This window comes from Onychostruthus taczanowskii, unplaced genomic scaffold (assembly GCF_017590055.1).
Source record: "Onychostruthus taczanowskii isolate IOZ18803 unplaced genomic scaffold, ASM1759005v1 scaffold41, whole genome shotgun sequence".
Taxonomy (NCBI): domain Eukaryota; kingdom Metazoa; phylum Chordata; class Aves; order Passeriformes; family Passeridae; genus Onychostruthus; species Onychostruthus taczanowskii.
In genome coordinates this window covers 491,595-515,043 of record NW_024501571.1, presented here as the reverse complement: position 1 = coordinate 515,043, position 23,449 = coordinate 491,595, and the positions used below count along the sequence as shown (strand labels likewise).

At 35.4% G+C, this 23,449-nt stretch overlaps 1 protein-coding gene across 1 annotated transcript in view; it reads left to right on the top strand.

The window, feature by feature from the left end:
• SEMA3E (semaphorin 3E) overlaps positions 1-23,449 on the top strand; it is a 125,691-nt gene that overhangs the window by 54,493 nt on the left and 47,749 nt on the right. Inside the window, exons 2-3 of the mRNA XM_041413378.1 lie at positions 11,863-12,023; positions 19,489-19,548. Coding sequence (XP_041269312.1) covers positions 11,863-12,023; positions 19,489-19,548 — 221 coding nt within the window. The remainder of the gene's footprint in view (positions 1-11,862; positions 12,024-19,488; positions 19,549-23,449) is intronic.

Below are 23,449 nucleotides of genomic sequence, written 5' to 3'. Positions count from 1 at the left end.
TAAATACTTTTTTCTTTAAATTTTACTGTTGCATAGAAATATTTTACTTGCAAATGTGACACATCCAACTACTGATCTGGTATCACCATCCTGTGCTAGTAAAAAACTTTGTTTTTTAGTGTAAATTATATTATGAAAAATGAAGATGGGGAAATAACGTGGAAGATAACTAATCCTTTCCCCACTAGTATGTGGCTACTAACTAAAACAGATTGTCAGATGTTTCCTCCTATTTTTTTTTAATTGGCTCATCTACTAGCAGTTCCACCACTTGCCTTTGCAGATTATTCTGAAACTGATAGATTTGACTTTTACATTATTCGTATCCTTATTGCTAAATTACCCACCATAATGCCTTGTCTTGTCCTTGTGGTATTTCCTGTTTACTTTTCCCTTTCTTTTTTACAAAAACAAATACATATTATTGTGCTGAGGTTTAACAAATTTATCTTCCATTTCTTCCAACAGTGGAAAATGGGTAGGGAATGTTTGATACTTATCATACACTAAATTTGGATCAGTGAATGAGATTGCAAAACATGCAATGAAAACCATTTTTGGGGGGCTTTCTTGTGATATACATACAACACACATCATGGCCTGTGTGGTCTCTCAGTGGCTGCTAGATGAGATGTTTATATTGAGAAATACATCCTTCTACAAGAGAGCCTGTTGAAATCAGAAACAGTGTATATAGATATTTCTGTGAAAAACATTGGCAGAAATAAACCAGATACATTGCAGTTTCATTTACATGTATGAGTATTTTCTAATATATTGCCTCCCTTCTCTTCTTCTTTTTAAAGAAATGTCCCACTGTCTTCAGATCAAACACTATTTTATAATATCCTACAAGGGTCAGAATATGGCCCAATTCTTTAATTCTTAAACAGAGAAATTGCCTTGAACTTTAGTTTAGCTTATATAATAAGTGACAGAACTACTTAAGTGTAACATCTTCCTCTAAAGTATTTATGAAATATAATACAAACAGTTAAATAGCTCTCAGTTAAATAATATATGTTTTGGACCTATTCATTCCTAAGTGTGCTTACTTCTGACAGTTTGATAAATATATTATTCTGTGACAAGTTATTTCATACAGTTCATTATGTTCTTTCTACATGTTTTTCCTAGTGGCAGGCATAGAGAATTGTATTCTGATGTATAAATACTAGTGCAATATGCAGCAGGTATTAAAAAATTAATTTGTCCTCAGATAGTCCCACACCTGTAAATAATATGCAGAATATAAATCTCTGTTTCTATTCTATTCTAAGAAAAAACATTGCACTATTCTATTCTAAGAAAAAAGTATATAGCACTTGGGATCTATAGTTCTAATATATCTTCACATTTTTCATATTTATATTGACAATTATTTTGGATGTAACCACATATCTCAAAAGTTGATATTTAGCAATTGTCTTGTAATTTTGTAAAAGGATTCTGAATTTTGTCTTCTATATTAATTTTTCTCTACATCTTTCAATCTCTACACACTACTATTAAAAGTCCATTGCAGATTTTTCATAAGTTCTATTGCTTTTGGAGATAGCTAAATTTCATTTAAGATACACCTTAGAGAAGGCATAATAATAGGTACTTTAAAGGTATGCAGAAGTTCCTTGCTAGTGGTACAGATTCTAGTTTTAGTTTTGGATTTTTGTGTATTTTTCCTCTGCGAAGCATTATGAAATTACAAAAATTTAATTATTTTTCCATTGATTAATATTTTGGCAAAAAAAGGATATTTGTATGTTTTAAATTAAGACTTCTATTTTGTATTAAGAACATGTAATTTTGAATGTTAGTTGAGTTACTATAAAAACAGAGGACTGCATTAATCAAAATAAAACATGCAAAATTATCAAAATAATTCCATCCATGGGAAAATAACTGGATTTTTTGATGTTTGAAAATGCTCTGTATTTGAAGTTTTTATTACAGTTTGGAATGGAAAATTTTTCCAAAATCTTTAAAAATCCTTTCAGAATCTGAAAAATGTTCTCTCCCAATTCCAATACCTATTGTGTGTTATGCTCCCTTTTTTTCTGAGGGCAAATTCTCAGGACTGTGGGTCACCCATTGTTCTTGTATTCAAAATATGAACTGTCCAGCAGTTTTATGCAGATCTGCTGAGTGATCAGTGCAAATCATGTGGATTTGCACTGTAAATTCAAACCCTGGAGTATTTTGTGAATATTGAAATTATTATTTTCTCATTTATCATGTCTTCATGACAGATTTTTTTTAAATTTTGGTTTCATTTATTTTAATTTTGTTTTGGCTGTGCCTTCCAGTTTGATTGGAAATTCCTGGAGAAAACAGTTGTCCAGGGCTGTGTGTTTTTTCAGCTCTGAGCAGTACATAATCTATTAATGAGGATAATGGATGTACTGGAACTGGTACTATTTATATCTTTAACAGCAAGATAGACTGGGGGATTGAGACCACCCTCAGCAAGTTTGTGGATGTCACCAAGCTGGTGGAAGCAGTGGCAGTCCCTGGCTCTGGCAGGTGGTTGTGGTAGATGATCTTTGAATGTTCTTTCCAACACAAAGCTCTGTCTGCATCTATGATTTAATCCCTAGATCTCTATGAACTTCTGCACAACTCTTCATTATAAAAAATGTTACAATCCTTCATTTTCATAGTATGTCTATAGTTCTCAACATCAGTAGCCCTGGTGAGAAATAAAGGACATTAATGAAATTATCTCACATTCTACCTTCTGTAAAGACAGCTATAAGTAGAAAAGACAGATTGACCCCAAAACATGTGAAATTAAGCCCCAGTGTTAAACCAAGAATCAAGACGAAGGTGAATTTCTAAATTGCAGTAAAGAAAGAACAAATTAAGGAGCACCCATAAGTGTGTAGTGTTTTTTCATCCTGTGCAAAATTATTCAGGACAGTCATAGGGAGAAAACAAAACATTCTATTTTGAAGTGGGAGAGGTTTATGGGAGTTTTTTTATGATTATCATTGGGTCAAGTGAGGATATAGAGATGTTACATTTAATTTCAGAAGACTATTTCTCTGTTGTAATGTAGAATTTTCTTCACTGTAAGAGGGGCTTTTGTTATCATTGGGAATTTTTCTAAAAGCACCTGAAAGACTTAGGAGCACAAGCAACAGCTGAAATTCAGTACAGTCTGTTGTATGACTCCACTGGATAATCAAATGTGACATGAGAAAAGATAATGTTTACATCAAAGTACAATAAACTTCTAAACAAGCACTCTCATTTTTCTGTCTTACAAAATCCATCAGAAACAAATGAACAGTGTGGGGGGGGGAAGAAGGAAAGGGAGGATGGGTGGACATATCCATGAAGGCTTGATGTTAATATGCAACAGTAATTTACACAATTCATAATAGCTACATGACCTATTATTGACTTTTATTCTTCAATTACTCTATTTAAGATCAACTGTGTTGAGTTCTACCAGCTCAAAGTCAAATGGCTAAAGAATGTTTTGACTGTTAATATTTGCAAAGCATTACTGATTCTGAAAGGTTTGAAATATGCCCTAAGTTATTCAAATAAAGCTTTTTTCTGTCTCTCTCTTCCAAGGCATTTACTTAACCAGAATTTTACAGATAGGTATACTGGGGGAGAAACAGAAGAGCCAACAAAGATAGCTATTTCTATGTGTTGCCCATCACTGCAGTGATTAATATTGCAAACATTAATAAAATAAAATAAACAATAAAATAAAATACAACCTTGCTTTATTTATAGAATGCATTTTAGAGTGGAATTCATCCACTCCATTCCAAGTTCATTGTGTATCTAAAATTAGGATTACATTCCTAAAATTTGGATTATAGAAATTACTGCTTTCGGATTATATTTGTTTGGATGCTCTTATAAAGGAATTTTAAAATGCCATTTGGGAATACTTTTTTCTTTTGTTCTGATAAAAAAGACAGCTGGATAAGTACCTTAAACTAGACACCCGACTTTGAACAAAACAAAAGCTGAATATGACATATCTAACCCTGCAATATAACAGCTTGAATTCTTTCATAAAGCTCTGTGTCATAATAAAGAAATACCCATAATTAAAATAAAGGCACCAAAAAGACCTTTGATGTATTTAGATTTCATTAGTATTTAAAAGTATTTGATATGTATCAGGAAAAACAGGGTCAAACCATGGATGTATTCACTCCAGTGAACTCACATGAGGTAGGCCTTCCAAAGACACTGATGTAGCAGCTGAATACATCTCCTTTCTTTGAGTTAAATCTTTCCAGAGAAGATGTTCTGGTCAATTAAAAGAACAAATTTTAATCTAACAAAATGTTCATTTCTAGAGGAGTCTATTCACTGCTGTTTATAGAGTTTCTATGTTCAGGGAAAATTGAGTTTATTTCAGTGTGTGAGCTGTAACAAGTCTTTCTAAACTCACCTGTGGGATATTGTCTCGAACTCTGATATGTTGTGAGTAATTTATTTCACAGGAAAAAAAATACTTTGAAAGTTTCCTTTCATCTTTTTAGTTACTTCCATTTCAATCTTCCCTCTGCCTTTTGCTTTTCTTACAATGCCTCCTTTCTTCTCAATTCTGTTTTTTTTCCTGTTGATGGCTCCAGATAGCCTTACATACACTGTCAATCACATGCCATCCTGCTGGAGAGCATATGCTGCTGAAAATCACATGAGATAACTCCTTTTAATCCATCTTTTACAGGGGAAATTCAATTTAACAGTCATTTTGAATAGCATAAACCCCTGACTCTTGGCATCTTCATTTTAAATGAAGGCACCAGATTCTCTTTCTGTCAAAACACAGGATTTCTCCATAGAAAGAATTCTTCTCTTCCCATACTGGTGTGGTAATAACCATGTAGTAAGTGGTACACCTTAATAAATCAGGTCCTCAAGAGACTGGACTGTCTGTGTTTCATCAGCAGAGGTCTCTGATTATTTGAACCATATGTACCTTCTAAAACTCACGTTTTATAAATCAATTATTTCACTTGTTAACACTATTAAGATATTAAACATAATGTAAAACATCTTCTGTGAGTATAATTTTAAAAGGATCTTTCTTTTTGTGCTTATTTCCTTAGAGGTATATTGGATGAACTCAATAAAGTTCACAAACACTGCTTGTGAAATGCTTGTCGATGCTTGTGTCTTCCATAGACTGGAATAATTGCAGAGTAGAAAAATTCCAATTTATATTTCTGCTGTAATGTTTTAATAGAAAAACACATTTCTGAAGCTATCATACAGTCTACCATTCAGAAAGAAATTTATAATATTGATGAAGAATTAGAAGAAACAAAAGTATTTCCCATGATTTCTTATAGGTTCCAGTTTTAGTTTTTTCCAATATTCTTAGAGGGGGAAAAAAAGCCAGAAGAGTGTTTTGTCTTGTGTACAGATTGAAACTATTCCTGTCTCCCCAAACTGTACCTTTTAATTTCAGAAACTTTGCCTCTGTAATTTCAACAGACTGCGGGGAAGGATTTTGTTTGAAGTTTTGACTATAATTTAAACTTCATAGCTAAATCCTGAACACTCAGAAGAAGAGAACCAAATAAGCAAAATTATTCATGGGCTTTGCTGCACCAGCTCCCTTCATGAAGCCAATTACATTCCCAAAATAAAGCTCAACAGCCAAACTCACCTGCTGTTAAGAGCAGAGGTTGAATCATATGAAAGTAGTTATGGACTAATGGGTTTTTGCTTGTTGTTACTAGAGTTTGCTTTCTGTCTCCTTCTCTGCCAAGTTGCTGAGGCATCTGCCTGGCAGCCACATAGATAAAATCTCAAGCAGCGAAACCTCATACTTCAGTCCCCGGCACCGACTTTTAAACCTATCTCCTGCTGGTTCATATTCTCTCAATAAAACAGTAAAATATCTTAACAACAGTATTTTGAAATTATAGTGGTATCTTTCAGCATTACTACTACCATGGATTTTTTAGTTAGTTTACTATTTGCAATTAATTCTGATATTACAGTTCTTAGCTCAGATTTTGCTACCAAATGTCACGCAGGAGGATTTACTTTGGCCACCTCGAGCTAGTTAACACTGTTCCCTTTTCTACTTCCCAACCAGTTCAGTTCCTTGCTGTTTGGCATGAGTTAATGTAACTTCCCATTACCTGACAATCACTATAATGATTCTATAATTATTTTTACAGGGTTATATTTGACTGAGGACTGTAAGCACAGAAAACTGTCAATTGAAAATTGTCAATCTCACATTCAGCAGAATTGGGGATTTTAGGTGACTTTTTCTCACCATTTTTTTCCCCTGGGAAGAAATCTTCTGCTTCCTACTAATTTTATATAGAATATTGCCAGTTAGATGTCTTAACCTTGTCAAAAAAGATTCAACCACTTGTAAGTTTATATTTTTGTCCTTGTGATGGATGAGTCTTTAGAGTACCCTCAAATAAATATTTGCCTTAAAGTACCAGTGTTTTAAAACAGAATATAAATATATTGCCTGGTCTTATGATTGATCTGTAGTTCATAAACTGTGTCACAGATATTTCAGGCTCTCCTCTGTGTCTCTTTTTATTTTTTCTCATTTTTCTTTCTGTCTCTTTCTTCTCACATGTAAGCAGATTTTGTTATCACTTGTCAGCAATATAGCAAAAAGCTAAATTAATTAAAATTACATAAGGTTCACAAAGTTCTTGCAAAACTTCTTCCACTGCAGTGTCTGTATTCCAGGAATGTGACAATAATTTGAAGCATAAGATGTCATTCAGGTGCTCACATTACCTAGACTTTATATCAGTGGCCTTTCACATTATTGATGGGGACAGAAGGCAACCCCAGCCATTAACTCTTCCTGTAAAGCAGCACTGAAACATTCACCTTATGTGGGCTCATTTGTCAGTGCCCTGCATCTGGAAAACATCTTTGCTGGAAGAGTGATCTGCAGCATGAAGTAGTGTGGGAGGTGAGACTATATTTCTGAAGAATTTAAAATGGGAGCCAAAGATATTTATGAGGGCAAAAAAGGGCAAAGACAAGAGGCTTGTGCGGTTGTGATGATGTAATGCTATGAAGAGCAGGGCAGAGCAACAGCAGCTTTGTCACTCCCTGAGAAAAAGAAAAAATATTAAAAATTTGCAGTGGTATTTGTCTATATTCAAGGACCAAAATTTTATATGACTCAAAACGTGCTTAAATGCTGAGAATGTGTTAAAAATGAAATGTCACTATAGTTTGGTTGCTGTGGAGCAGCATTGAGATTTTCACATTTGATTTTCTAAGCATAATTAAATTACCAATAATTTCTATTTTAAAAAATTAAATAAAAATGGAGTGACTTTTTTTTTTCTAATTGAAGAAATTACTGTTCTAAAATAATCTTGAAAATAAGAATTATATACTGCTCATTAAAATATCCAAGAAATTACCTATTAGGAATATAACTAACATTGTTAGATCAATGTGTAATAGAATCCATTTTGTCAAACAGGGTACAGTATGAACACATTCACCAAAGTAGATCTGCTATAAGAGATGGTGTGGTAAGCAAGACCAGTCTGAACATTTGCCAGCAAGCTGTCAGACAGATAGCAAACCATCAGTTTTGTTCTCAGCTTTTAAAACAGAAAGAAATAAGATTTGTTCTCTTATGAAATATAATTCAGCAGTGCAGACTTGCTTTAAAGCTTTCAGAGGTAAAGTGAAGTGCCATAGTAGGAGTATATAAATATTGAAGTAGTCTTTCCCTGGTTGAGTAAAATGCTGTTTGCTGCAATGGGGTGGGTTTAGTTATGGTCTTGAGTCTTTAGATTAAAATGGAAAAGGACTATAGCACAAAAGATAACATTGTCTCAAATGTATGGATCAGTACTCGAGAAGATTTGTTTTTACCAAAAGATAAGATTAGGAAAGTTCTTTTTTTTTCTATGTGCTGAGTACTAGCAATATATTCACCCTGAATAATTCATCCTCTGTGTCTCTGGCTTTTTGCTTCTTTATGCAAGATCTTTACAGAAGAAGTAACTTTTTTAGGGTTTGTTTGTTTGTTTGTTTGTTTGTTTTGCCTTTTTGTTTTTGTTTTTTTTTTTTTCTTTTTGTCACAGAAATCTATATAAACTCAGTAAAAGGAAGGGTTCTGCTCAACTGAAACCCTTAGTTACTCCCACATGAGGAAGAAGCCTAGGGTTTCTAACCCATGTGCTGGCAGAGTTTGTATAATTTATTAAATATTAAATAGCTATATATTTTGTTGCACAGCTTCAAAAGGAAATGGAGAAAGCATCCACCCTTCCCTACAAATCTAGTAGCTAATAACTTGTGATTAGACCTTGTTAGGGAAGGAGAAAACCTGAGTTTCAATCCATTTAGAAAAGGAAATTGACCTCATGTTTGTTAATCCTCAGGTGACCGATTTAGCCATTAGAATATTTTAAAAATTTTAGGTAGCACTATATTTTCTGTGGCCAGGTTGTTGTCGAAAATTGTGCTGATCTTGTAAGTGTGCTAGTTGTGCCCATAAATATGGACATTAAATCCTAATATTAGATCAAGGAACAACATATTTCTGTATTATGCTCAAGTTTAGACATTGTCTAGAAATTTATTTTTTAATTAAAGGGTATCAGCAGGACCATGAGTGCAACTCTAGACACCTCAAGGAATCTGTATTTACAAGGTATCCTTGTGCGCATAAGCTTCTTCAAGGTAACTGAACGTAAATTTTGGGAAAATTTGCTCAAAACTTATGTGGGGGACCAGCTCTGGGGTCCCCCACATAAGAAGAACATAGACCTGTTTGGAGCAAGTCCAGAGGATGTCACAAAGCTCATCAGAGGACTGGAGCACCTCTAGTATAAAGACAGGCTGAGAGAGCTGGGACTGTTCAGCCTGGAGAAGAGAAACCTTTAGGAAGATCTTATAGCAGCTCTCAGTATTTAAAGGGGCTAAAAGAGAGCTGGAGTGGAACTTTTCACAAGGGTATTACCCTTGCTCTAACAAGGCGTAATAGCTCTAAACTGTAAGAGCAAAAGTTTAGATTAGATGTGCGAAATCTTTTATTGTGAGGGTGTTGAGACACTGGCATGTTGTCCAGAGAACATGCGGGTGCCCCATCCCTGGAAATATTGAAGGCCAGGTTGGACAGGGCTTGGAGAAACCTGCGCTTGGAGAAACTGTGGCAGGAGGGTTGGAACCAGATATCTTTAAGGTCTCTTTCAATCCAAACCATTCCATGATTCTAAGAGCTAACTATGCATTTGTGTGAGCATGAAAGCTGTGCTATGTGTGGAGGCAGCAGCTCGTCCAGGTGCAGTACATCTGCATTCCTGCAGGGCTGCGTTGAAGTCAACCAGCTTTGCTGAAGGGGCATAGCACAACAAAAATTATGTTCTACTCCTTCAGAACCTGTGTCATTTACAATAAACCACACCATGGTGAGATTTACTTGCCTAGAAATGGCAAGCGTCTAGTACTGTTTCAGAGTCCCAGATATATCACTCATTATCCAGGCGTTCAAGAGGTGCTGCATTATCCTAATATCTCATGTATCCTAAAAAGTATGGAAATTCTACTACCTATCAAAGGATCTACATACTATTGCTACATTTGTGATTCAGTACAAAATCACTCTCCAAACCCAACTGCGTGCTATTTTCTAGTCCTTTCAGATGTAGGGTTCACTTCTATTCTTGTCTTTACCCCCCACAGAAACCCCATGTCTGTGTAGTTTGCTGGATGTAGTCTTAGAAAGATCTCTTTTTACAAGTTCTATCTTGAAAGATGTTTCATATTCTCAACTTCCTTTTAAGACAATAAGATTTGCAGGTGTGCTTTGCAGGACTGACTCTTATATGAGCAGTTATCAGTTTATGTGATCAGGTAGAAAATTGTTCATCATTATGAGAACACGTGAGTCATATCTCTGATCTATGTAAAGAAATATTGTCTCATTTATGAACAATTTGCCTTCAGGACAACATGAAAATAAATCAGGGGAAGCTACCACAGTAACCTTCTGTTGCTTGTATATAACTAGAATTTAAAATGCAATTCTTTCCACTCCAAGGCTGATTCAAAAATAATATGTATTGAATGATTTATATTCTTGCAAATAAAAACTGGCTTTATTTAGGACCAAAAGTGTATTTGTAGCTCTGCTTTCATTTCATTTCTAATCTGTTCAGAAACAAGCAATGTTCTTCCAAAACAGCAATCTGCTCATTTGCTTGGCAAGAGCAAGCTTTGAAAGTGTCATTTCCACACTGCTGTGCAGCTGTGTGCTGAGTGCATCACTGTCAAAAAATGTGTATCTATCCACTGGTTAGAATGCAATGCTTAGACAAAAAAGTCTCTTGTTCTCTTCATCATGATGTTCCTCTCTGTGACTTAGTTTTCCATTTGTTAAGTGAGGACAGTCTCACACAGGTACAACTATTTAATAGTTTCTGTTTGAAGATCACTCGAGAAAGACATCATATGTGAGGCTCAATTTTTACTAAAGCTCCTTTGATGTAAATTTTATCATCTAGGGAAATGTTTCAGAAACTAGTTACTTTTAGCCTCTATTGCCTGAATTCTGCCTACCGAGTAAATGGAGTAAAACATATTTATCCTATTACTGAAATCACACACACCATATACTTAATAATTTAAAATTAAAAGAAATGTTGTCAGTTTGTTGGATTATATTAATACCCTTTTTGAGCATTAAATTTCTTGCTAACACAACATCAAATGTGGTTTCTATGTTAAGGTGCAGCATGGACAAATGAACATAACTGCTGGTGTGGCATGTGAGCAGGAGCCTCCAAACTGGATGGGGGCTCATTTGTCATTTCTAGCTCAGGGACAATCTCACTTCTTCCAACATCAACTTCAGGACCACAACCAAACAATTGAAAAAAATATGCTTATGGAAAGCTGCGAGGATAAGCGTATTTAATTAGTTTTACCAAAAGTGATTTCTTAAAAATAAAATAATTTGCCACAGTACAGAGATAAGAACGTTGTTGCTTTCCCCCAGCCCAAGCTCTGTCGTTGTGGAGGGAGTCCAAGGGTACTCTCTCAAATGACTCCTTTGGAGGCTTCTCAACAACAAAATCATTTTCAGCCTTTCTGACCTGCTGCTAGCCAGGCTGTGCTCTGCAGCACAGTGCAGAGAGATCCCCATGTTTTGCCTCTTTCTTGCTTCCTGAGGCCTGAATCCACATTTTGGCAACATTACCCAGAATGAATTTCCTTTTCTTAGTGGAACTGGTTTTAGCCTAGATTATGTACAGCTAAACCTCAGATTCCCATATCAGGTCAGTGCATTTCTTGACAAAATCAGTGTTGGAAAATTATTCATATACATTTCACAGATTTCATACTGTTTTCACTGAATTTAAAGGCAATAAATTCAGTGAGCTAGGTGAAGACAGTGCTAAGCTTAAAACTCACAATGTCATCCTCCTAAAAATACAAACCCAGGTAAAAATAGTGTGTACACTGAAAATCTGAAGTTTAGCATACCTGAAAGACAAGGACACAATTTCCAGTATTTTTTTTCAATTTCCATTAATTCATTAATTTTCCCCCCATTTGCAGTTATTGTGCTAAGTACTTCTTCCTTTTCAGAAAATGTCCAGGAGAAAACTAATTTTCATCTCTCCCTATCTCATATTTTAGGCATAAAGATTATCATGGAAAGACTCGGAGACAAACCTCCTTGAGAACTGGCTTAGTTTAAAAATTGTTCCCAGGTGTTTCGTGTCTCTTTCTTACTCAAAGGTTATATGTTTAGCATTTTAATGTCCCACAACTTCTTGCCCAGTTCCCTAGGAGGATATGAAAATGAAGCCATGAAAGCTAAGCTGTTTGGTATTTATCACGAACACTCTGATTGTATTTCAGAGCTCTGGGATTTAAACAGGACGTCAGTCTTTCGTAGCCCGTTTGGATATCTTGGACTTCATGTGATGCTGCTGGATGAGTATCAAGAGCGACTGTTCGTGGGAGGAAAAGACCTCTTGTATTCCCTCAGTTTGGATCGAATCAGCGACAACTACCGAGAGGTGGAGTAAAAGCCATATATATATACATATGTAATAGATGTTAGTCACTTCATGTCGCAACACGTAGCACAGGATATTAGAACTTGCATGACTGAGGTAATGGAGTTTTTGTAGGTGTTTTGTGCATCAACTCTAAGGCCATATTTATATTTAAGAAAAATACACTAATTACCATTTTCTCCCCCCTCTTCACCCACAAAGCTTACTCTGTATGAGGAGACTTGGGGGTCATACAACTATTTCTCACTGAATTTCAGCATGGTTACAGATGTTTAGCGCACCTCACATTTGTAGACATTTGATTTCTGTATCTCCACTGTATTATTGAGGAATAATATCTCCCTGGTATTTTTGGGGAGTTTCAGAAGAGAAAATGTTAGGGGAAAAATATAGCATGTAAACTATAAGTTTTCAATAGCAGCATAAACCTAGAAGTTTTTGCAGTTTTTAAACCTTTAGAAACTGGATTTTGCATTGGTTTGAGCCAGATGTGCTATTATGTGATGACTGAAAGTGGCATTTGGAGGATACTCAGTGGTCCGTGGGAGAAAGGTGGATTAAGTCATAATCTTGCCAGAGAACGCAGTATATTGCAGAAACCACAAGTGATTGGCAAACTGACAACTGAAGTGGAGAGGCTGGAGTCTGAGCTGATGTGAGTCTTGATTTCCCTACTCCCTTCTGCCCTTGGAAGCTAGAATTGGAAACATACAGTGGCAAGGGAAGCTGGCAGGAGCATTGTTCCATTGTTCAACCATTTTGAATGCAGACAAATGATCTCTTGAAATATTTCAGTGTTTTCCTTATATATTTCTTTAAATTTTCTCAATGTGTTTTGATGTATTTTCATTTATTTGCAAATCAATTAGTAGAATAAAAAGTGAGTAAAATAAAATAAAGTCACTTGGGAAAAAATATTTTTGTTGATTTCTATACTGCACTGAACACTGATGTTTCAAATTCTTTTCTTTCTGCCTCTTTGTTAAAAGTGAATATCATTATTCTTATGTCAACACTCTGGACAACTTTACTATAAGTATCTTTGCTTATCTCCAAGCATAATTAGCATGTTCCACTACTGTGAACAGATATAATATGCTTTATTCTTTTTATAAACGTTTGGGAATGTCATCCTTTTTATGGGATATGAATCTATTCAGGGAGGTTATTTGAGAATTTATCATCATTAAAAAAAATCCCCACCCAAAATTTAACTCCTCAGGGGGCAGAGTTACATACTGAGCTTTGTTCCTCAACAGTGAGATATAAACGAATTCCTTTTCACTTTGATACAAATTATTAATATCCTGTGACAAGATATTAGAGCTCACAGATAAGAAAACATTTAGACATCATTTGTTTCTATAACATAAGCTTTTTATCTCCACTCTATTCTTCCTCCTTTGGCAGTAAATCTGTAGGAAAGATGACAAGATAGAGCACTTCATGCTTCTGTCCAACCACCATCGTCCCATCTGGACACACTCGAAGTTCACTGCTCCCCTTCTTGATTTTACATGGAATATCAGCCATTTCCTCTGAAACCATGTTCTCTGTCTGGAGACCTGCGCAGAGTATGGCAAAGTGATGAAAACTCTTCTTGCCTTTTTTATGCTAAAGATGAGAAACTGAAATAAATGAAGCTTGGCTTGGCACCTTTAGAAACACGATCTCACTGGGACCTAGCTGCCTTGAGTACAAATGGCATGAGCTTTTTCTCTTTTTCCAACAGTTCATTCAGTGCAGATCTCATTCAGGGATAGTTAAGGAAAGTATGATCATTTTGCATCTTTATGAGCAAAAGTGTGGAATGAGACATTTTTGTTATAGGAATCCTTAGTTGATGACATACACTAGAGAAGTTCCTGGAGTTGAGAGAGTGGTTGACTAATTATTACCAAAATTCTTAATTAATTGATGTTCAACTGTGTGTTGGTTAGTCTTTGACCTTTTCTTTTCGACTGAAGAGTTTAATTTAATTAATCTAAACTAGAAGTTGTAATCCACAGAAATTATATGAGTGCATATTTTAATTTAATTAATCTAAACTAGAAGTTGTAATCCACAGAAATTATATGAGTGCAGGCAAATTCCTGGATTTTATTCTCTCTCTGGTAAACAGGAAGACTCACTATCTGCAAAAGAAAGGTTTCATGACGTTTTGGGCAGAATAGTATTGATTTTCATCTTCTGTGACCCAGAAAACAGTTTATGTCTTTTAATTAATAGTCATCCCTTTCTCAACAAGTTAAAATATGAATATGCTTTCTAAAAACCAAACTAAAATCCATTCCCAACTAGAGATTTATGCCTTTTGCTGTAAAAACACCAAAGAATTCAGTTCTACCCAGCATATTAGAAGTTATCCCAAAGGAAAGCAACTAAATGCTGCGTAGACATAAAATGCTTTTGCATTGAGACCTGTTAACTGCCAAAGTAATTCAACATTTCCAAAAAACTTAAGTGATGCATATGAGGTATGCCTCCTATAAATCTGTGTTTAATAGACTACATGTTTTCTTCAGGTTCAATTCTCTTCTGCTTTAAAATACACTGCAACATTCTGAAGAGTTGATTATAGCATTTTCATGTAACTTAATGGCTGTTTATACAAATCTCTACCAAATTATTTTAAATACATTTATCCTCCCCAATTTTTCATATACATTAAAAAAATTGGGGGAAAAGGCTTTCAGGAAAAATACTACTACTGTCATTCTAGCATTATTGAGGAAATCCAGACATTTGGTTTGAGCTCCCAACTGTGGCAAAAACCTTCCATGTCACCTGGGAAAGACCCTGACTTCTTTATTTGTCCAATTATGTTTATTTTGCCTACTTTGCTCTCTGTATCTCTCATCTAATACATACAGAGTGTATTGTATTGTTGCTTAGAGTATTTAATGCTATATGTAACACATAGCATTATATAACTCTAACTAAAGAGTTATATAATGTAATAATAAAGTAAACATTACTTAGATGTCTTGTTTCTATGTGAAGAGTGCCCATACACTAAGAGTAGCAAGAATAAAGGAGAATATGAAATATGTGTATCAGTGTTTACAGAGAAAGACGCTTTGTAGGCACATTTCACTTAACCTTTGTTTTCCCTAAGATCTCATTCCCTTTGACACCATCTTTGGAATAAATCCGCACCCATATTTGAGTATTTGGTCCAAAGCCTTAAAGGCTTGTAGTGATCTAAAAGATAGAGAACTTTCTTTGGTATCCAGTGCCAAATTTGTTTTTAAAAACATTGCAGTTCATTGCAATTGGTGCCAGAGAGGATCTTTGTTAACAGCAAACTTGAGCCACTGCCAGTAGCTCATCACCACTGGTCATACAGCTCATAAAGAAGGGGGACCTTCATTCTTCCTTTTGTCTCATGTTGGAGTGAAAATAAACTGCTCTTCCTATTTACCCAAAAATTCCTTACAGATAGCTTCTGCTTCAAGGGTCTTAGGAAGATCTGAGTCTGGAAGAAACATTCCCACTTCTCTAAATGGGCTTGTGCAGGCAGATTTTGATTGTTCTGTTTCTCATCTAGTGTGAGATGGCTCCAGATTTTGTTTTATATCTCCGCTGGAATAAATTATAGAGACCTCATCATATATCTTGCCTCTAGTGAAGTTCTACTTCACTCCAGAGCTGGCTGAACACAGGTTTGCAAGATCACGTCTTGCTTGTGTCTTCTTTGAATACTGCCTAGGAATGTGCACAAATCTAAACTGAAATAAGAAGTACAAAATTTAGTGAGTTTGATTATCCATTGGAATAATCTTCCAAGAGGGAATGTGACCATGTATTTGTTGATAAATATATACAATAATCAGTCATCAGCAGATATTTTTAAAGAAATTATGTTTCAGGCAAGCACAAGTTAGCTGTTAATTAAGCACTATTTGTTGACTTAAACTGGGGACAGGCTGGTTGAATTGCTTAATTGTCCTGTCGCACATTAGAGTTCAGACTAGATCACACAGTAGTCTATTTTGGCCTGGAGTGCTATAAATCTCATATAATTTTTTTAAATTAGTTTTCAGTATAGATACCATCCTGTTTTTTAAAGCTAGTGGCTGAATGGAGAGGATGTTTGCAGACACTAATTAGCATTCCAGCTCCAATTAAAGTTTTCCCCATATCTGTACTTACAACTCCATTTTTTTACCATGAGTATATTTAAAAAGATCTTTTCCCTACAGTGTTTTACCCTTTACAGAGCTAAAATTACATCATCGAGGTCAAGGATGAGAATACTGTGGTATAGGAGAAAACATCACTAAACAAGCAATTTTAAAATTTTCACAGTTATCTGAAGTGGTGAAAAATTTTGAAAAATTATGTTCAAGCCAATAGTTATGTCCAGACTGCAGCCAGTGGGATGTATGCCAGTGTGATGCTAATACACTCTACATACCCAGGCAGATTTCCTAAAATACTTTCTGATAGCTTGCCAAATGATTGTAATCCCATCAGAGAACCGATTAAAAATTAAGGTTGGTAATTGTCACACCTCTTAAACATAAACATCAGGAAAAATAATATATCACAGGTTAAAGACTACCATTGCAGCTGATTAATATCTGGATTTTCATGCAGTGCAAACACATCCTATGTTATGCTAATTTAGAATTTGGTATGACAGCAAAATCTAACATGCAGAGATTTTTTTAGTCTCAATTCTAAAATACTCTTGAAGATATTAAAATCATAACACTTATTTATGTTAAAACTCAAGGGCCTTGCAAGTGTTACAAGTTTTAAAAATAATTTATGGATAGAAAAACTCCTTCAGGAGACATATATCTATTACTAGACTAATAATTTAGACCCATGCACTTCAGGCAATGACCATGGACTTGCCTTAGAAGTCAGTAATTTTGTGAGGAGGGCCACAAAAATATTCAGAGGGCTGGAACATCTCTCCTATAAAGACAGGCTGAGAGAATTGGGGTTCAGCCTGAAGAAGAGAAAGCTCTAGGGAAACCTTATGCTGGAGTTTCAATTTGTAAAGGGGCCTTACAGAAAAGGCAGAGCGTTTTCTCAGGGACAGTAGTGACAGGACAAGAGACAGAGGTTTTAAAATAAAAGATTGTAGATTTAGATTAGATATTAGGAAGAACTTCTTAACTATGGATGTGGTGAGACCCTGGAACAGTTTGCCACACAGAAGTTGTGAATGCTCCATCCCAGGAACTGTTCAAGGTCAGGCTGGATGGAGCAACAGTGAGTGAAAGATGTCCCTGACTATAGCAGGTGGTTACACTAGTTGGTCTTTAAGGGTCCCTTCCAACCCAAACCATTCTGCAACTCCATGGTTTATTCTTTTTTTCTGTGCCAAGGACTAAATTTATGTAGCTCCACTGCAGCTGCTTTTTGACATTCCAGACAAAGAAGGAGCATTAGGTTACCTCTTTGGCTTTTTTCTCTTAATTCTGTATATGTATTTAATTCAGTATATCTTAAGTGGAAAATGTACATACAAAGTATGTTCAGCAGCACTGGGACTTAGTCTCCAAATGCCAAAATAATCACCTACACACAGTGTATTTAATATCAGGTTACAGAGTCAAGTGTTTTATTCCCTCTGTGGTTCCTAACAGCCACCTACACCTGGTGTGGGCAAAACCTCTCATTTTAGCCTGCTAGTTAGAACATGTCTTTGGGAAGTGAAAGCTGTGTTTTCATACTTTTGAGCCTCGAGAGATCTTAGAGATCTCATAACTGCTAGGTTTTTTGGGTTAAGGATGGGCTTAACCCAAGCTTCATTGAATTCCTGACCAATGACTAAAATAAATGACTGTGGAGCCTGAGTTTTGCAATGAATGAACCAGGAATGGTCTGACCAGGATGACTGGATGAGCGCCTTCAAGGGAGTTCAGCAGAGTCCAGGTACATTTCCAGACTATACAGCAGCAATGCAGATGAGAGTAATTTTGATCACTCATAGATAACTGCAAGACCATCTGACTGAAAACAGATGCTCTGATTAACTTGGATTTAGATGGTGTGAGACCTAAGCACTGCCAGGGCACTGCTGACTCACTCAGTTTGCCACTGGCCAGGACCCCCAGGTCCCTTTCTGTAGCTGCTCTCCAGCCTCTCATTCCCTGATCCGTACACAGCACTGAGGTTCCACTGTCCCAGGGGCAGAATGCACTTGCCCTTGTTAAACTTGACACAGTTGGTGATTGCCCAGCCCTCTGATTTGTCCTGGTCTCTGCAGTGCCTTGGCCCTCAAGAGAGTCAACATCTCCCATTTCAGTGCCATTAGCCAATTTACTTAGTATTCCTTTAATTTCCACATCCAGTTCATTAAGGAAGATATTAAAGAGAACTGTGTCTTTTACTTTCAAGCCCCAGGAATCTAGGATTAATAATTTATCCCCACTTGTCTGCAATTAAGTTTTCTAATAATTCATCATTTTCTCAGAACTATTTATTATTTCAAGAAAAGTAAGAGAGTTCAATTATCCAAAAAAAAAAAAAAGTGAAGAAAAAAGCTTAGCAGTAAAATTTAATTTAAAAATATTTTCCAGACAGAAAAAAAAAAAAATTGTGATTGGATTATTGACAAAAATGTCTTAATGATGACATCAGTTTTTGGATATTTACTTGGTTTCAGCCAAGCCTGATATCACTGATGTGAACATGTTTTTGTTTTCTCTTTTAAATGTTGTAAGAAATTAAGTAATCATTCCAGTGTGATCAGTCATTGTTTAATATTGTTTTTATCCCAACAAATCATGCATCTGGGATGAAACCTAAATGTTATACAGTAGATATCTGAAAAAAACTTCACTTGTGTAATTTGGCTTCACTTCTAGTAAGCCTGACTGTGAAGAGCCGATCCTCTTCCCATAAGGTTAATTTCTGCCCCTTAGCAACTTCACTGTAAGCCATTTTCTTTCCTAAGTGTCACTTCAAGCAGGAAATCAGTAGTTCGAGATTAATAACTATGTTGAAAATCACTGACAGTTTAGCATAGATTTTTCTACTGAATTCATATAAAATGTTCCATATATTACCTTCCTTTAAATTCTGTTGACTACTGACAAGTTTGCTGTGCTGTCCTCATCAAGACAGTTGTGTTCCAATGAAGGAGAGACTGAAGGTCTTTTCTCTCAGGAGAAGCAAGGCTCAGGAGAACTCATCACAATATTCCAGTACCTAAGTATTTAAGTGGCAGCTCAAAGAGGAAAGTGGCTCTCCCTTCACAAGGAGCCGGGGACGTGGTGGAGTTTCTGTCAGTGGGGGATTTAAAGCTGTCTTGGACAGAGTTATAGATAATCTCACCCGGGCTCCCATTCCCACCAAAAGCTGGACCAGATGATCTTTTGAGGCACCTTCCAACCTGGGCTGTTCTATGATTTTGTACCTCTGATCTGAGAATCTTTCTCGTGAGAAATAATGGAAAAGCTGGATTTCCATAATCAGACTGCCAATTTTTTTTTTTCCTCAGATCCATTGGCCTAGTACACCTCTGCAGGCGGAAGAATGCATAATTAAAGGAAGAGATGCTGTAAGTATCACTAATTACAGATCAAATATACTTTAATTATACCAATGGCTGGTCCAAAACAAGGATTCAGGCATCTCTAACTTAAGAGAGATTAAAGTACAGATATAAAGAGAAGTCTTGCAGGTTTAAAACATGTAAGTACTGTGAACACATTAAATTATTAGTTTAATTGCTCTTTAAACCAGCTCATGAACAGGCAATGAACACTTTTGATCGCCTAAACTTTCTTCTAATTCCTGTTCTGGTGCTATCAAAGAAGGGACCTTAATTTTCCTTTTCCATTTCTCTGTCCTTTTCTTTTCATACGCACAGATTATCTTCTCCATATTCACATTCCAGTTTGTCTTTAAAATTTACATTTTCTAGAATACATTCAAAAAAGCTGTTAAGTTATTAATAATTATAAAATACACAGTAATTTATATTTTCCTATAGGTTTCTTGTTCTATTAATAAGAATACTCTGTTTTAATGAACCTCAGGCCTGTTTTGTTCTTGTGCCCTGACTGTAATAATTTCCTGGGAAAAGACTTGAAAGCTCACTGCCACACAGCAGCTGATATCATTTGCAGCACAGGATGAAAGTTCTTCTGGAGGGGAGCTCTCTTTAATTTTGCAGTGCACCAAGCTCATTATCTGCACCTCATAAACACACAGAGAGTACACCTAATAAATCCCCCAGCTGAGAGAGCTCACACTGAACGAAGGGATGTGAAAATTATGATAGTTTTACAGCAACAGTGACAGGAATGTAGGACATGGAAGGGGACATATAAGCTTTGCCCACAAACACAGAAACACAGCAAACACAGCAAACAGCAGCCTCAATGATAACCACCATAAACTCCCAGTAAATTAGGAAGCTATAAAGATTTCTTCTGAAGTAAAAGCTTGAGAACTGTCTGCATTAAGGAATCAGACTGGGATGTATTAGTAGTAGTAGTAGTAGTAATAATAATAATAATAATACCCCAACTCTTCCTATTTACCTGGCCTAGAGCTGATCCTTTTTGAAGATTCTTAAGAGTTCATTGTAGTTTTTCAGGTTACTTTTATGTCCTTGATAATTTCAGGTGGCTTTGGTTGAAAATGGTGGTTTTCTACAATGGCTGAACTTTATGGTAATATTAAATGAATGCCAAACCTAAATTATTTGGCCTTTATTTAATACTACCTTGCCTGTTATTAGCTAAAGCTCTACCATCCTTCTTTCACCACTACATTTTTCACCACTACATTTTTAACAAAATGAAGTGGTGAAAAAAGCTCTACCACTTCTTTCACCACTACATTTTTAACAAAACAAATATCTGACAATATTTGTTTTGTTAAAAAATGCAGAAATAGGTACTGTTGTTTCAAAACAAAGATAGCTCCCTCAGACTTATGTTTCCCTAAAACTCAAAACCTTTTTGCAATCCAGTTTGTTGTTATAAATCCTCAAATTTGCATTTTGTGAATGTGGTTATTTAAAGAGCTTCATGTGTTTCCCACATTTCTCTACTACATGAAGTTTTGGAGTAACTGCTGCTTTTACAGAAAAAAAACAGAGCTTTTAAATAATCACAAGATTCTAGAAGTAGTATCCTTAAGAAAAATACGTTAAAATTTTAAAAATTTGCAGTACTGTAACACCAAACAATATTCTGATCCTCACATGAGACTTAATTAGGTATGTGAATAGTCCTTAATTAGCACTATGTGAATGAGTGAGACTAATTAATATCAAGGAAACTTTAGTTATTTTCATCAGCATGCTCAGCATTCAATAACATAAATCACTCCACCTGAAAGTAATCTAAATTAGAATAAAAAAACCTTCCAACTATTTTTCTTTTCACCCTTATTTTTTGTAGCCATAAACCAATTTTCACTTAATAGCACAGTGTCTTAAAATCAACCCTTTGTCAATTTTAATTTCTTAATGCTTTTTTTTTCACACTACAAATTCTAGAAAAAATATTTCTCTATTTCAAACTTTCTTTGCTTATTGTCATACTGTTTCAGTTTTTATTTTCTATTGCAAAAGATCTGTTACTCAAGGCATAATTATTAAGTAGAACTGATAATATTGTAACAAGCTTCTCAGCACTGAATACTTCACAGGTATGCTGCCTTTTTCTGTGTAATAGAACTGGCCACTTTTACATGCTTGTATAACCTTAAAAAGTTATCAGTTCATGTTGGAGCAGTCAAATGGCAAGTACTGCAGTCATAAACATTTTCAGAGCTTGTAACAGACTTAATAGGACAACTAAAAAAGATTTGTCTTAACAACACAGGTATACTCTTAAAATAAGGCCATGCTTTTCTGATTTGAGTGAAGGAAAAGGAAAAAAAAAATCCTTCAGCTGTCATCCAGTGTGCCAGGAATCACACCTGGTAGTCTGTGGTGTGAGAGTTTTCAATTACTCTGAATTGCTTTATCAGCATTGGAAATCATTCAGACATAAAAATCAAATTCTGTAGAGATACCTCGCTCCTCCACACTGAGAAGTTCCAGATTAATAAAATTCCACAGATCTATTACTATATCTGTGGAGCATCTTAAAGACAACCCTAGTATTTAATAAATTGATATAGTATAAGGAAGTCTTATTTCAATGTCCCCTTGGGTGATGAATCTCTTCCCTGCTCTGTGTAAAGTACATTATTAGTAAGGTTATCAGCAATGCCTTTTTCCCTGACACTTCCCAGAACAGCACCTTTTGTCATCTGTTTATAAATGAGCAAGTCTAGCCATTTTGAATTAATGTTATTCTATATTTGGTATTTCCATATCCTAGGGTTTTTCTGCAGATTTTTTCAGGTATTTCTACAAAGGCACACAAGAGAAAAAAAAAAAGTGTAGATTTTTCCCATTTAAAAAAAAAACTTAAATCCCTAAAATGACTTTTGGCACAAAGATCAAGAGCTGAAGGCGTGTATGGATAAAAAAGTAAACCATAGTGTAAAGAAGAGACCACCACTGAGAGCAAACAAAGGAAATAAGTCAGGAAGGAGGAGAGGGAGAACCAGGAACAGCATTAGTGCACAGTAAAGCATCTATTCAAAAACTTCATGGCATCATAAAATACCTATGTAATAGCATTTTACTACCACAAGTCAGCAAACATTTGGGAAATGAACATAAAAAGTGGACACCTCTGTCTTTGAGTACTGATCCGTACAAGGAGAATCACATGCTGCTGATTTAACCCCATTCTTCCCTCAGTTCATCTGACCTTAAGTTTTTATTTCCTTAAAAAAAAAGAAAAGGAATAAATTAGTAACAAATCAAGAAATTCCAAAAGTTAGATATTAAAGGGTTGATTTGCCCTTTGTATATGCATAATATTTAATTACACAGCAGGTCATGTCTTGTATAGGTTACTTACTTCTGTGAATTAGCATGATATATCCTGAGGATGAACAGTTAAGGAGAATCAAGTAGCAGGGGAGAATTCTTTCCTTTTTTATTTGCTGGAGCATTTGGAAGACTTACACTGAATGATTCAGGGATTTGAAGAAAGAACAAAGACAGTTTCTTAGTTTTGAACCTAATGTGGATTTGCAAGTGTTGAATTCTGCATGTGAATTTCCTGCAGACTCCTCCTTTTTGACATTAAATTCTTGCTGTTGGTTAATAAGACTCAGGATTGTTTTCACACAGATACCACAGTCCAACAATGAGAGTAGTTATCAGTGAAAAACTGGAAATTTTTAGAAAAGGAAATTCCTCCATTCTGTTTTACATTTTCATTTCAGCGTTGTATTAATGGTCTTTTGGAGATGTCTGGCCTACTTCACTGGCTATTAAAAAAGCCAGAGAGAATTAAATTGCAAAAATTTAATTATAAATAAATACATAAATTGCATGTCTAAATGCCAGAACAGCTAAAGTTAGCTCAGATTAATTCCAT